Raw genomic sequence first — 15,897 nt, forward strand, 5'->3', positions numbered from 1 at the left:
TATTGCATGCAGTTCTGGTGTCCTTCTTATCAGAAAGATGTTGTGAAACTTGAAAGGGTTCAGAAAGGATTTACAAGGATGTTGCCAGGGTTGAAGGATTTGAGCTATAGGGAGAGGCTGAACAGGCTGGGGCTGTTTTCCCTGGAGCATCGGAAGCTGAGGGGTGACTTTATAGAGGTTTACAAAAATTATGAGGGGCATGGATAAGATAAATAGGCAAAGTCTTTCCCCTGGGGTTGGGGAGTCCAGAACTAGAGGGCATAGGTTTAGGGTGAGAGGGGAAAGATATAAAAGAGACCTAAGGGGCAACTTTTTCATGCAGAGGGTGGTACGTGTATGGAATGAGCTGCCAGAGGATGTGGTGGAGGCTGGTACAATTGCAACATTTAAGAGGCATTTGGATGGGTATATGAACAGGAAGGGTTTGGAGGGATTTGGGCCGGGTGCTGGCAGGTGGGACTAGATTGGGTTGGGATATCTGGTCGGCATAGACAGGTTGGACCGAAGGGTCTGTTTCCATGCTGTACATCTCTATGACTCAATGACTGTATGAATGGTGGAGCAGGCTCATCAGATTAATTGCGCACCTCTTGCTCCCAGTTCCTCTGTTTCTATGTTACATCCTTGGCAATGCTTGGTTTGAGTGACTTTACCATGCACCAATGTCAGAGCCATCAACCTCCAAAACATTCCTCGAGATGGTGACACTGGACTAATACCCTGGTGGCATGGCTGCAAATTGTAACCAGGACAACCGTGTCATTTACATTTAATTAATAAATCTGAAACATAATGACAGAGTGACTAATGGAGGCCATGTTAATTTTAATTGACTACTGTAAAACAAAATATAAAAACTGAAATTGCTGGGGAAACTCAGCAGATCTAGTCAGCTTCTGTGGATAGAGAAACAGGAGTAATGTTTCAGGCTCCAGTCACCCTTTTTCAGAACTGTTAGTAGCTAGGAAAATGTAGTATATTTGCTGAAGACTGAGAGTGGTTGGGGTTGTGAAGGAGTAAGTGAAGAAGTGAAGATGGAGCCCAGGAAGAAAGGAGTTTGGCCGACAAAGGGATGGGATAATGGTAAGCCAGCGACACAGTAAAGCTGATACTGGTGATCTTAAGTAGGTGGAAATGGAAGCCTTTTGACTCCCATAGCTGTTCATGGTGTTTCTCTTCATATGTGTTCATGCCCAGAATTGGTGCCTGATACACTATCCCATCCAGACACTACTTGAATTTGAATTGAACTTATTGTCACATGTACCAAGGCACAGTGAAAAGCTTAGTCTTGCGAGCAATAGATCACGTAGTTAAATAGTGGTTAAAAACAAAACCACAGGTACAGGCAAATGTTAATAGTTTGAGAGCCCATTCAGTATTCTAACAACAGTTGAGTAGAAACTGTTTCAAAACCGGCTGATGCGTGTGTTCAAGCTTCTGTACCTTCTCCCTGATGGTAGAGGTTGTAGAAAAACATTGCCAGGGTGGGATGGATCTTTGAGAATGCTGGAGGCCTTTCCTTGACAGCGGGCCTGGTAGATGGATTCTACAGATGGTGCTGTTCTAGGAGGTGCTGTTTTAAGACAGTCACTTGCCAGTGGGATTCACCCATTACTGGACAATTTCTCAGTCATGCCAAAGGAGTTGGTCATTTTCTGAACGAGTGTCATCTTCACAAAAAATGCATTGCTGGCAACAGACTTCAAAATACAGTGAGTGCTGGCGCGTGTGTATTGGAAAGAAGTTATTATTAATACTAATAGTGAGCAATACAAGCTAACTGTAGTCAGACAACGTTTAGCATGAGTGACAGGTGAAACCTACATCCAGCTGAATAAACCTTAAATCAACTGAATGTGCTATTTGAACAAATGCTGAGTTACCTAAACAGTAACATCTGCAAGTGGCTTAATAACAGTCGTTGCACTCATTAGAATGACACATCAGCACATTCAGAGATGGAGAGTGATAGGCACATAGGTGAAGAGAGACATAGAGAAAAGTCAGAGAAAGATTAAAGATCTTTATCTTTCAAATTGACTCAGATTTCTATCAGACACTGCGCACACGGTATTTCACCATGTACCATCAGCCTACTCTCTCTAGTGAGGCACTAAGGGCAGGACAACAAGGAGAGGAGAGGCAGTGAAAGGAGACACACTGAAATGAGGGAGGTCAGGAAAAAGGGAAGGGTGGAAAAATGAGAAGTAAATTGCATTTGGAATTACATGAACTCATTTCTTTCGGCTGGAACAGATACACAATTAGAGTTGTAGAGGTGTACAGCACAGAAACAACGCATCCATACTGACCAAATATCCCAACCTAATCTAGTCCCATTTGCCAGCACTTTGCCCCTATCCCTCCAAACCCTTCCTATTCATATACTCATCCAGAGGTCTTTTAAATTCTGTAATTGTACCAGCCTCCACCACTTCCTCTGACAGCTCATTTCATATGCACACCACCCTCTGTGTGAAAAAGTTGCCCCCTAGATCCCTTTTATATCTTTGCCCTCTCACCCTAAACCTATGCCCTCTAGTTCTGGACTCCCCCACCCCAGGGAAAATACTTTGTCTATTTATCCTATCCATATCCCTTACGATTTTATAAACCTCTACAAGGTCACCCCTCAGCGTCCGATGCTCAAGGGAAAATAGCCCCAGCCTATTCAAGCTCTCCCTATAGCTCAACCTTGGTTACATTCTTGTAAATATTTTCTGAACCCTTTTAAATTTCGCAACATCCTTCCAATAGGAGGGAGACCAGAAGTGTAAACAACATTCCAAAAGTGGTCTAACCAACGTAAATGAAGGAGCAATTCTTTCTTTGACTTTGCAATGGAATATCATTTCTAACCCAAGAATTAGTTCAATTCTTTGAGCAGGAAAACAGTACAAGTTGCTAAAGCTGTCCAACTGATCTGTATTACTGACTGAGGTGAAGAGAGCCTGCTGAAGCAAAGGTCACTCACTTAATCTGTCTCTGTCTCTTTGCAGCCTTTGTGTCACATTCACAGTTAATAAGGTGAGAGATGGGTTATAATCTGAGCAGGGAAGAAATGATTCTCCTGGGTAATAACAATAGAAAAACAGAACATTTTTCAAAAGGCCTGAAATTTGCAAAGGAGATCCAGTAGATGTAGTGTACCTGGACTTTCAGAAAGCTTTTGATAAAGTCCCACCAGGAGGTTAGTGAGTAAAATTAGGGGGCATGGTATTGGGGGCAAAGTACTAGATTGGATTGAAAATTGGTTGGCTGATAGGAAACAAAGGATAGTGATAAACGGCTCCATTTTGGAATGGCAGGCAGTGACCAGTGGGGTACCGCAGGGATCCGTGCTGGGACCGCAGCTTTTTACAATATATGTTAATGATATAGAAGATGGTATCAGCAATAACATTAGCAAATTTGCTGATGATACAAAGCTGGGTGGCAGGGTGAAATGTGATGAGGATGTTAGGAGATTACAGGGTGACCTGGACAAGTTAGGTGAATGGGCAGATGCATGGCAGATGCAGTTTAATGTGTATAAATGTATGGTTATCCACTTTGGTGGCAAGAACAGGAAGGCAGATTACTACCTCAATGGAATCAATTTAGGTAAAGGGGTAGTACAGAGAGATCTGGCTGTGTGGAATGCTCTGCCCCAGAGGGCAGTGGAGGCCCAGTCTCTGGATTCAGTTAAGAGTTGGATAGAGCTCTCAAAGATAGTGGAATCAAGGGATATGGAGATAAGGCAGGAAGAGGATACTAATTAGGAATGATCAGCCATGATCATATTGAATGGTGGTGCAGGTTCGAAGGGCTCAATGGCCTACTCCTGCATCTATTGTCTATTGTCAATTGTTTATTGTCTATTGTCTATTGATTTGGGCGTATTCATAGAAGGACAACAGAGTTAGTGTGCAGGTACAGCAAGCAACTATAAAGATGAATAGCAATTGTCCTTTAATGCAATGAGATTGGAGAACAAAAATAAACAAGTTTTGCCAGATTTGTTAAAGGGTTTTGATGAGACCACGTCTGGAATACTGTGTGCAGATTTTGGCCCCCTGAGAGGTTGAACAGGCTGGGGCTGTTTTCCCTGGAGAGTCAGAGACTGAGGGGTGACCTTATAGAAGTTTATAAAATCATGAGGGGCATGGATAGGGTAAATAGACAAAGTCTTTTCCCTAGGGTGGGGGAGTCCAGAACTAGTGGGCATAGCTTTAGGGTGAGAGGGCGGAGATATAAAAGAGACCTATGAGGCAATATTTTTCATGCAGAGTGTGGTATGTGTATGGAATGAGCTGCCAGAGGAAGTGGTGGAGGCTGGTGCAGTTACAACATTGAAAAGGCATCTGGATGAGTGTATGAATAAGAAGAGTTTGGAGGGATGTGGGCCGGGTGCTTGCAAGTGGGATATGAGTAGGTTGGGATGTCTGGTTGGCATGGATGAGTTGGACTGAAGGGTCAGTTTCTGTGCTGTACATCTCTATGACTCTGTGACTCTATATTATGAACACCTCCAAAACAGGTTGGGATTCAAACCTGAGCCTTCTGCTTCCAAGGTAGAGACACTACCACTATGCCACAAGGCCCTCACCAAGGGACAGCACATGTGACTTAGAGGCAACTCAGCAAACATCAGCAGACCAGTCCCTGGGGGTGGCAGGTTTGTCCTGTGATGTCCTGATTTGAGCCTGTACTCACTGGCGCCAAGAAGGATGAGAAGTGATCTCATTGTCACAGAGAAGATCTGAATGGGCTTGACTGGCTGAAAACTGAGAGATTGTTTCCCCTCGGGGCAAATCAGGATTGCAGATGCCGGAAACATCGATTTTCCTGCTCCTCGAATACTGCCTGACCGGCTGCGCTTTTCCAGCATCACACTCTCGAGACTGTTTCCCCCTGTCTGGGAGTGTTGTGCACTCAAAGTGGAATGTTTGAACTGAGCCCAAGCATATGCTTTCAAGTTAAAGTTTTTTTTAAACAACACACAATAAAAAAAATCTATTTTGTTCATATAACCTACCTGTTTCTCCTCACCCCCACCCTGCTCGAGCTTATCTCTCCACGCTTCAGGCTCACTGCCTTTATTCCTGATGAAGGGCTTTTGCCCAAAATGTCAATTTCACTGCTCCTCGGATGCTGCCTGAACTGCTGTGCTCTTCCAGCACCACTAATCCAGAATCTGGTTTCCAGCATCTGCAGTCATTGTTATAATATATGTCTAGGCAGATGGGACTTGAACCCGGACCTTCTTACCCAGAGGTAGGGACACTATAAACTGACAGACTCCCACAGCTACCTAGATTACACTTCCTCCCACCCTGCCCCCTGTAAAAACGCCATCCCATATTCCCAATTTCTTCGCCTTCGCCGCATCTGCTCCCAGGAGGACTAATTCCAGTACTGAACAACCCAAATGGCCTCCTTCTTCAAAGACCGCAATTTCCCCTCAGACATGGTTGATGATGCTCTCCACCGCATCTCCCCCACTTTCTGTTTCTCCGCCCTTTAACCCCGCCCCTCTAATCTCCACCAGGACAGAACCCCACTGGTCCTCACCTACCACCCCACCAACCTCCAGTTACATTGTATCATCCTTCGTCATTTCCGCCACCTCCAAACAGACCCCACCACCAAGGGTATATTTCTGACCCACCCCTATCAGAGTTCCAGAAAGACTGCTCCCTCCACGACTCCCTCGTCAGATCCATACCCCCCACCAACCAAACCTCCACTCCCAGCACCTTCCCCTGCAACCGCAGGAAATGCAAAGCTTGCACCCGCACCTCCCCCCTCACTTCCCTCCAAGGCCCCAAGGGATCCTTACATGTCTGTCACAAATTCATCTGCGCGGAACATTTCAGAGAACACCTCTGGGACACCCGGACCAACCAACCCATCCGCCCTGTGGCTGAACACTTTAACTCTCCCTCCCACTCCGCCAAGGACATGCACGTCCTTGGCCTCCTCCATCGTCAGACCATGGCAACACTACGCCTGGAGGAAGACCGCATCATCTTCTGACTAGGAACCCTCCAACCACAAGGGATGAGTGCAGATTTCTCCAGCTTTCTCATTTCCCCTCACCCCACCTTTTCTCAGTCCCAACCCTCTGACTCAGCACTGCCTTCTTGACGTGCAATCTTCTTCCCGACTTCTCCGCCCCCACCCACTCTCCGGCTATCACCCTCACCTTAACCTCCTTCCACCTATCGTATTCCAAGCGCCCCTCCCCCAAGTCCCTCCTCCCTACCTTTTACCTTAGCCTGCTTGGCACACCCTTCTCATTCCTGAAGAAGGGCTTATGCCCGAAACGTCGATTCTCCTGTTCCTTTGATGCTGCCTGACCTGCTGCGTTTTGTCAGCAACATATTTTTAAGCACTACCAATGTGCTACAAGAACTCAACTCTTCTCTGAATGTATTTTAATACAAATAACCAATCAGTTCCCAACATTTGTTTGCCTTCCTTCATTGAACTCTTTGAGTTTTTTTGAGCTTTATTGTCATGTGTACTCAAATACAGGAGTACAGTGAAAACTCTGAGGAATGTGGGTATCATTGCCTGGTTGAACATTTATTGCTTATCCCTAATTGCCCAGATGGAAGTTAAAAGTCAGGAGGTGAATCATTGCTGTGGGTCTGGAGTAACATGTAGGCCAAACCAGGAAAGGGTGGCAGATTTCCTACCCAAAATGACATTCGTGAACCATGTAGGTTTTGACAACAATCGACAGTCATTAGGCCCACTTTTGTTCAGATGTTATTTTTACATTTAGCTATCTGCCTTGGTAGGATTCAAATCCATGTCCCCAGAACATTGCCTGCAGTTCTGGGTTTCCCATCCACTAACACTACCATCGGAAGACTGCCTCCCTAGCATCTTATTAACAAGAAAAGACTGATGGGGAGGCTAACATATTAGGGGCATAGTTTTCAATGAAGAGTCCAATCATTTAGGAGGAGAAATGTCTAGACTCCAAAGGTTGTGAATCCTTGGAATTCTCTACCACAGAAAGTCATGGATTTTGTGGAGCAATTACTCAGTGGATATAGGGAGTGAGCAGAAAAGTAGAGTTACATATACAGAGAGTCCCTACAATGTGGACACAGAAGTCCACACCAACCCTCCAAAGAGTAACCCACCCAGACCCATTCTTCTATCCTATATTTACCCCTGCCTAATGCATCTAACATCCCTGAACACCATGGACAATTTAGCATGGCCAATTCACCTGTCCTACACATCTTTGGACTTGGGAGGATACCAGAGCACCCGGAGGAAACCCCGCAGACACGGGGAGAATATGCAAACTCCACACAGACAGTCGCCTAATGCTGCAATTGAACCCGGATCCCTGGTGCTCTGAGGCAGCAGTGCTAACCACTGAGCCTGAGGTAGAAGATCGGTTGCGATCATGTAAAATGGTGGAGAAGGGTTAAATATCAAATGGTCTTGCCCTGCTCCTGATCCTTATGATTGTATAATGTTACTTGGCATGTTTTGGCTTTGTATTTCTGGGAGTCTATACTTGTGTGTTTTAATTTCATAGTAATGCTCCCAATGTTTTCAAGTCTGTACCAATTGGGAAAATCTATGTGTATCACATAAAATTACATTCCACCAAGTTTTGATGTTTCACAGTTTTCCATCCATCTGTTAGTTTATACTGCGCCATATTTTTACAATCGTGTTACATTGTGACGAGGTACATCATAATGTAGCTAGTCATTCACTGAGTTCAATGATTGACTGTGTTCCAGGTGGGCGGTCACACCATGCTTCCAATTCGCTGGATGCCTCCTGAGAGTATAATGTATCGCAAGTTCACCACCGAGAGTGACGTCTGGAGCTTTGGAGTGATCCTGTGGGAGATCTTCACCTACGGCAAACAGCCCTGGTTCCAGCTCTCTAACAACGAGGTAAGAGGCTGGAAGCATCATCCTGGATATCTGCTGCGGACTTGGGACGAGTTGGGGGGAGAGAAAGACTAACATTGCGACAAAGAATGTAGGGGCTTAGAGAGACAGAGCCACGTGAGCAGAAGACTGTCAGACTCACCCTTCAGTCTCTCAGGCTGTTCATACCACAACTGGTCAGTCAGCTTTCCTGAAATGATGAAGTGATGCATTAGTTTGAATGGCCAAGCACAGATTACATTGAATAACCAATATTCTCAGAACAATGATTAACACCAGATTCTGCCTTTTTATAATGTTACAACAATTCATGGATGACATGCACCGTTCCATTTCAATTAAGTAATTTTTCAGTAGAACTGCTACTGTAGAACCTCCATACATTTCTTTGGACTAAAATGAATCTGTAATTCATCCTTTCAATTTTCTAATCCTCTGTTGAATCTCTCTCATTGAGCGTAACTTGCTACAATCCAATCATTCCATGCTGAACAGCAACTGTGATTCACCATTGTTAGCTGCCATCATTTTCAACTGCTTTCCCAATTAAATTTCCATCCTTATTTTTCCTAACACTTTACAGTTTAGCATAATATATCTCTTTTTAGTCTTTCACTTGATCTGTTTTTATTCTTTCATCACTAACTCAGCCTGGATTTAGTGCCCATCCTTAATTGCCCTTGTCAAGGTATGAGTGACCCTCATTCTTTGAACTGCTGCAGTCCATGTGGTTGAGATACCACCCACAGTGCTGTTCGAGAAGGAGTCCCTGGATTTTGACTCCTTGACCATAAAGGAGCAGTGATATATTTCCAAATCAGGATGGTGTTTAGCTAGGAGATGAACATGCTGGTAATAGTATCTCCAATATTTCTGCTGCCCATGTCCTTCTCGATAGTAGAGATCGAGAGTTTGGGAGGTGTCCTGTGAGTAACCTTTTTTTGGAAAATTGGGAATAGTTGTGCACTGAAGGGCACAAAAATCATGCAAAGTGCCTCATGCCATTTAATTTCCAGGAATGCCATCGAAATTTTCCCTTACTCCTGTTTTTGACTCTATAACAAGGTACATTTGAGCCCAGCTGGTGTACCAATGTTGTGACTATCCATCACCCAATCTGCCTGACCTAGACATTATGGACTATTGGCATCAATTTCTCCAATCAATTTCTTTCTGTCAAAACCAACAACTTCTTCAATTATCCTTAAAAGCAAAGATGTTTTATCTTTCCTTCATTATTCAAAGCTTCCACCAGTGGGGGAAGTGGCTCATCCTTGAAGATCCATTCATCCATCTTTAAAGTGAGAGGAGAAAGATTTTAAAAAGTCATGAAGGGCAATTTTATTTTACACAGTGAGTGGTTCATGTACGGAATGGACTTCCAGAGGAAGTGATGGATAAGGGTACAGTTACAACATTTAAATGATATTTAGAAAGAACAGAATAAAAAGTGTTTGAAGTGATATGGGCCAAACACAAGCAGGTGGCTCTAGTTTAGTTGGGATTATGGTCGGCATGGACCAATTAGACCGAAGTGCCCTTTTCTGTGCTGTATGACTTTTCTGACTTTATAACTATCTGATTCTATGTCTGTATGACTCAATGACTGTATGATTCTATGACTATATGATCTATGACTGTATAACTCTATGACTGTATGAGTCATAGCCAGGCAGCATCCGAGGAGCCGCGCTTTTCCAGCACCACACTTTTCAACTCTGGTCTCTAGCATCTGCAGTCCTCACTTTCTCCTCGTTGATCTTAACCTACTGCAAATCCTCTTGTAAGGATGCCTACCTTGAAGAAGCTCTCCTCCTCCTTCTACAAGGATCTCGGTGAGTCCCTCTCTCAATGCACCCCTCAGGTCATCTCCTCTGCCCTGAAGCTCTTCAGCCATGTCCTGAAACAGACTCGCTACCACAGTCACATCTCCTTCCTCAGCATCTGCCTTCGGAACCGACTGATCCCACATGGACTCCGGACTACATTCAGACCAACACAATTTGGACCCAACCAGGACAACCAGTACCTGCAACAAATCCAAAGCCTCCAGTAACAGACCTCCCTCCAGATCCTCGCTCGTAGCCAGGCACTGCAACCTACACTCCCTGCATTCAGCCCTGTCCCAGCTCAGGACAACACTCTCCTGCTCCTCAGATGCTGCTTGGTCTGCTGTGCTTTTCCAGCACCACACTTTTCAACTCTGGTCTCCAGCATCTGCAGTCCTCACTTTCTCGTAGTTGACTCTATGACTATATGACTGCATGACTGGATAATTCTATGACTGTATGATTCTATGACTGTATGACTCTATGACTATATGACTGTATAACTCTATAACTCTATGACTGTATGATTCTATTCTTCCCACCTGTCCCAGCAAGGCTCTGCTTGTCACCAACTCCATCATCCTCCTTTTACACATATCACACTGAACCAGTCTTTGCGTAATTTTCTCATCCTCTGTAACTATAAACTGATTTTCCAAACTTATATTCTTGCTGTCCCCAAAGGAGATAACTTTCATCCCCCTAATGTTGCTTATTCACACACCTACTTCAACGCACCTTAATTTGTGCCTTTGTTACCTCCAAACTCAATTATCCCAGTGTTCGCCTGACCAATCTCCCATGCTTTCCCCACATTATCCTCTGCTACTGCCCTTCCCTCCTGCACAAAGTCTCACTTAGGCATCACATCTGACTTTGCGGCAACTCCTAAAATCTTCTGTCTTCAAGCCAGCTCACATTTCATTTTTGTCTCAAGAGTCCATTCCTACGTTGCAGACACTCTGTAAATGCAGGTTGTTGTTGGTTTTCCACTTGAACCTGTTTTGAACCAGGCACAGACCCTGATCTTTTCCCAACAGTCACTGTGCCACATTCCCCTGGGGCACAGGTGCCAACCTGGGACTCATTCTTTTGCCAGTTAGTTGTACTCAGGATCATGTGATCACAAATGAATGCCACCATGGTTGCCATGTAATTAATTAAACTAATTAACTCCATGTATAATATGAGAGGAAGGGATTATCCACTTTGTTCGTAAAGCTAGGGAGATTTCATTTACTTTATTGTCGCTTAATTTTTTTCTGTTTTAATGTTCACTCAGTTCCTGACACATCCACATGCACACATCCTGCCTGGTAATTAAATGCACTCCTCAGGCTGTGGAACAAGTGGTATATTAGAGCCTGTGATGAGCCAGATGAGTTTTTCTATTTGTTTGCATAATACTGTTCAGCAAAACAGTGTTGTCACATTGTGGAGAGATGTAACTGCCCTCCGCCATGGAGCTGTTTCAATGGGAGATTTTATCTGTGTCATTCTCTCATAATTACCAAACCATGATGGGAACTCAACTTTAGTCAATTAGACACACAGTGACTAACAATATCACATCCAGGCAGGAAATTCAAGTAAAAATTCACTTCCTGAAATATACAGATTAGGTAGTTGTGAAGAAAAAGATGATTCATTCTCTGAATGATTTAAACCTGTTGAGCACTCAGTATTCCATTGTTAGTCATTATAGGCTGGTCACTTGTTGGTGATATTAACCCCTGAAACACACATCATTTCCCCACTCTGTGATGTTAACCCCTGAATCAGACATCATTTTCCCACTCTGTATATTAACCCCTGAAATATACATCATTTTCCCACTCTGTATATTAACCCCTGAAACATACATCATTTCCCCACTCTGTGATATTAATCCGTGAAGCACAATCATTTCCTCACTCTGTATATTAACCCCGAAACACAAATCATTTCCCCACTCTGTATATTAACCCCTGAAACACGCATCATTTCCCCCTCTGTATATTAACCCCTGAAATACATATTTCCTCACTCTGTGATATTAACCCCTGAAACACACATCATTTCACCACTCTGTATATTAACCCCTGAAACAATCATCATTTCCCCACTCTGTGATATTAACCCCTGAAACACACATCATTTCACCACTCTGTATATTAACCCCTGAAACAATCATCATTTCCAAACTCTGTGACATTAACCCCTGAAACACACATCATTTCCCCATTCTGTAATATTAACCCCTGAAATAGACATAATTTCCTCACTCTGTGATATTAACCCCTGAAATACACATCATTGCCTCACTCTGTGATATTAACCCCTAAAACACTCATTTCCCCACTCTGTGATAGTAACCCCTTAAATGCACATCTTCTCCCCACTCTGGAAATTTACCCCTGAAACATACATCATTTCCTCAGTCTGTGATATTAACCCCTGAAACATACATAATTTCCCCACTCTGTATATTAACCCCTGAAATACACATCATTTCCACACTCTGTATATTAACCCTTGAAATGCACATTTCCTCACTCAGTGATATTAACCCCTGAAACACACATCATTTCACCACTCTGTGATATTAATCCTTGAAACACACATCATTTCCCCACTCTGTATATTAACCCCAGAAATACACATTTCCTCACTCAGTGATATTAACCCCTGAAACACACATCATTTCCCCACTCTGTGATATTAACCCCTGAAACACACATCATTTCCTCACTCTGTGATATTAATCCCTGAAAATTACATAATTTCCCCACTCTGTATATTAACCCCTGAAATATACATCATTTCCCCACTCTGGATATTAACTCCTGAAACATGCATCATTTCCCCACTCTGTATATTAACCCTTGAAATGCACATTTCCTCACTCAGTGATATTAACCCCTGAAACACAAATCATTTCACCACTCTTTATATTAACCCCTGAAACACACATCATTTCCCCACTCTGTATATTAACCCCTGAAACACACATCATTTCCTCACTCTGTATATTAACCCCAGAAATACACATTTCCTCACTCAGTGATATTAACCCCTGAAACACACATCATTTCCCCACTCTGTATATTAACCCCTGAAACACACATCATTTCCCCACTCTGTGATATTAACCCCTGAAACACACATCATTCCCTCACTCTGTGATATCAACCCCTGAAACACACATCATTTCCCCACTCTGTATATTAACCCCTGAAACACACATCATTTCCTCACTCTGTATATTAACCCCTGAAATACACATCATTTCCTCACTCTGTGACATTAGTCCCTGAAACACACATAATTTCCCCACACTGCATATTACCCCCGAAAATACACAAAATTTCCCCACTCTGTGATATTAACCCCTGAAACACACATCATTTCACCACTCTGTATATTAACCCCTGAAATACACATTTCCCAACTCTGTATATTAACCCCTGAAACACGCATCATTTCCCCGCTCTGTGATATTAACCCCTGAAATACACATCATTGCCTCACACTGTGATATTAACCCCTAAAACACTCATTTCCCCACTCTGTGATATTAACCCCTTAAATGCACATCTTTTCCCCACTCTGGAAATTAACCCCTGAAACATACATCATTTCCTCAGTCTGTGATATTAACCCCTGAAACATACATCATTTCCTCACTCTGTGATCTTAGTCCCTGAAACACACATCATTTCCCCACTCTGTATATTAACCCCTGAAACACACATCATTTCCTCACTCTGTATATTAACCCCTGAAACACACATCATTTCCCCACTATGTATATTAACCCCTGAAATACACATTTCCCAATTCTGTATATTAACCCCTGAAACACGCATCATTTCCCCGCTCTGTGATATTAACCTCTGAAATACACATAATTTCCTTACTCTGTGATATTAACCCCTGAAATACACATCATTGCCTCACTCTGTGATATTAACCTCTAAAACACTCATTTCCCCACTCTGTGATATTAACCCCTTAAATGCACATCTTTTCCCCACTCTGGAAATTTACCCCTGAAACATACATCATTTCCTCAGTCTGTGATATTAACCCCTGAAACATACATCATTTCCTCACTCTGTGATCTTAGTCCCTGAAACACACATCATTTCCTCGTTCTGTGTATTAACCCCTGAAATACACATCATTTCCTCACTCTGTATATTAACTCCTGAAACACACATCATTTCCCCACTCTGTACATTAACCCCAGAAACACACATCATTTCCTCACTCTGTGATATTAACCCCTGAAACAACCATCATTTCCCCACTCTGTATGTTAACCCCTAAATACACATTTCCTCACACAGTCATATTAACACCTGAAACACACATCATTTCCCCACTCTTTATATTAACCACTGAAAAACGCATCATTTCCAAACTCTGTGATATTAACCCCTGAAACACACATTTCCTCACTCAGTGATATTATTAACCCCTGAAACACACATCATTTCCTCACTCTGTGATATTACCCCCTGAAATACACATCATTTCCTCCATCTGTGATATTAATTCCTAAAATACACATCAGTCCCTCACTCTGTGATGTTAACCCCTAAAACACTCATCATTTCCCCAATCAGTGATATTAACCCCTGAAATACACATCATTTCCCCACTCTGTGATATTAACCCCTGAAACACACATAATTTCCCCACTCTGTGATATTAACCCCTGAAACAGACATCATTTCACCACTCTGTATATTAACCCCTGAAACACACATCATTTCCCCACTCTGTGATATTAACCCCTGAAACACACATCATTTCCCCACTCTGTATATTAACCCCTGAAACAGACATCATTTCCCCACTCTGTGATATTAACCCATGAAACACACATCATTTCCCCACTCTGTATATTAACCCCTGAAACACGCATCATTTCCCCACTCTGTATATTAACCCCTGAAATACACATCATTTCCCCACTCTGTATATTAACCCATGAAACACACATCATTTCCCCACTCTGTATATTAACCCCTGAAATACACATCATTTCCCCACTCTGTATATTAACCCCTGAAACACGCATCATTTCCCCACTCTATATATTAACCCCTGAAATACACATCATTTCCAAACTCTGTATATTAACCCCTGAAACACACACCATTTCCTCAGTCTGTGATATTAATCCCTGAAACACACATCATTTCCCTGCTCTGTATATTAACCCCTGAAACACACATCATTTTCTCACTCTGTGATATTAACCTCTGAAATACACATCATTCCCTCACTCTGTGATATTAACCCCTAAAACACACATTTCCCCACTCTGTATATTAACCTCTGAAACACACATCATTCCCCCATTCTGCGATATTAACCTCTGAAATACACATCATTCCCTCACTCTGTGATATTAACCCCTGAAACACACATAATTTCCCCACTGTGTGATATTAACCCCTGAAACACACATCATTTCACCACTCTGTATATTAACCCCTGAAACACACATCATTTCCCCACTCTGTGATATTAACCCCTGAAACACACATCATTTCCCCACTCTGTATATTAACCCCTGAAACACACATCATTTCCCCACTCTGTGATATTAACCCATGAAACACACATCATTTCCCCACTCTGTATATTAACCCCTGAAACATGCATCATTTCCCCACTCTGTATATTAACCCCTGAAATACACATCATTTCCCCACTCTGTATATTAACCCATGAAACACACATCATTTCCCCACTCTGTATATTAACCCCTGAAATACACATCATTTCCCCACTCTGTATATTAACCCCTGAAACACGCATCATTTCCCCACTCTATATATTAACCCCTGAAATACACATCATTTCCAAACTCTGTATATTAACCCCTGAAACACACACCATTTCCTCAGTCTGTGATATTAATCCCTGAAACACACATCATTTCCCTGCTCTGTATATTAACCCCTGAAACACACATCATTTCCAAACTCTGTGATATTAACCCCTGAAACACACATCATTTCCCCACTCTGTATATTAACCCCTGAAACACAACATAATTTCCTCACTCTGTGATATTACCCCCTGAAATACACATCATTTTCTCCATCTGTGATATTAACTCCTGAAATTCACATCATTCCCTCACTCTGTGATAT

The 15,897-nt window shown here is 42.8% G+C and overlaps 1 protein-coding gene across 1 annotated transcript in view; it reads left to right on the top strand.

Annotated features, from left to right (window-relative positions):
- Nucleotides 1-15,897, top strand: part of LOC132834137 (NT-3 growth factor receptor-like) — a 771,032-nt gene that overhangs the window by 746,572 nt on the left and 8,563 nt on the right. The window contains exon 16 of the mRNA XM_060852772.1: nucleotides 7,761-7,919. Coding sequence (XP_060708755.1) covers nucleotides 7,761-7,919 — 159 coding nt within the window. The remainder of the gene's footprint in view (nucleotides 1-7,760; nucleotides 7,920-15,897) is intronic.

Source organism: Hemiscyllium ocellatum, chromosome 39, assembly GCF_020745735.1.
Source record: "Hemiscyllium ocellatum isolate sHemOce1 chromosome 39, sHemOce1.pat.X.cur, whole genome shotgun sequence".
NCBI classification, from domain to species: domain Eukaryota; kingdom Metazoa; phylum Chordata; class Chondrichthyes; order Orectolobiformes; family Hemiscylliidae; genus Hemiscyllium; species Hemiscyllium ocellatum.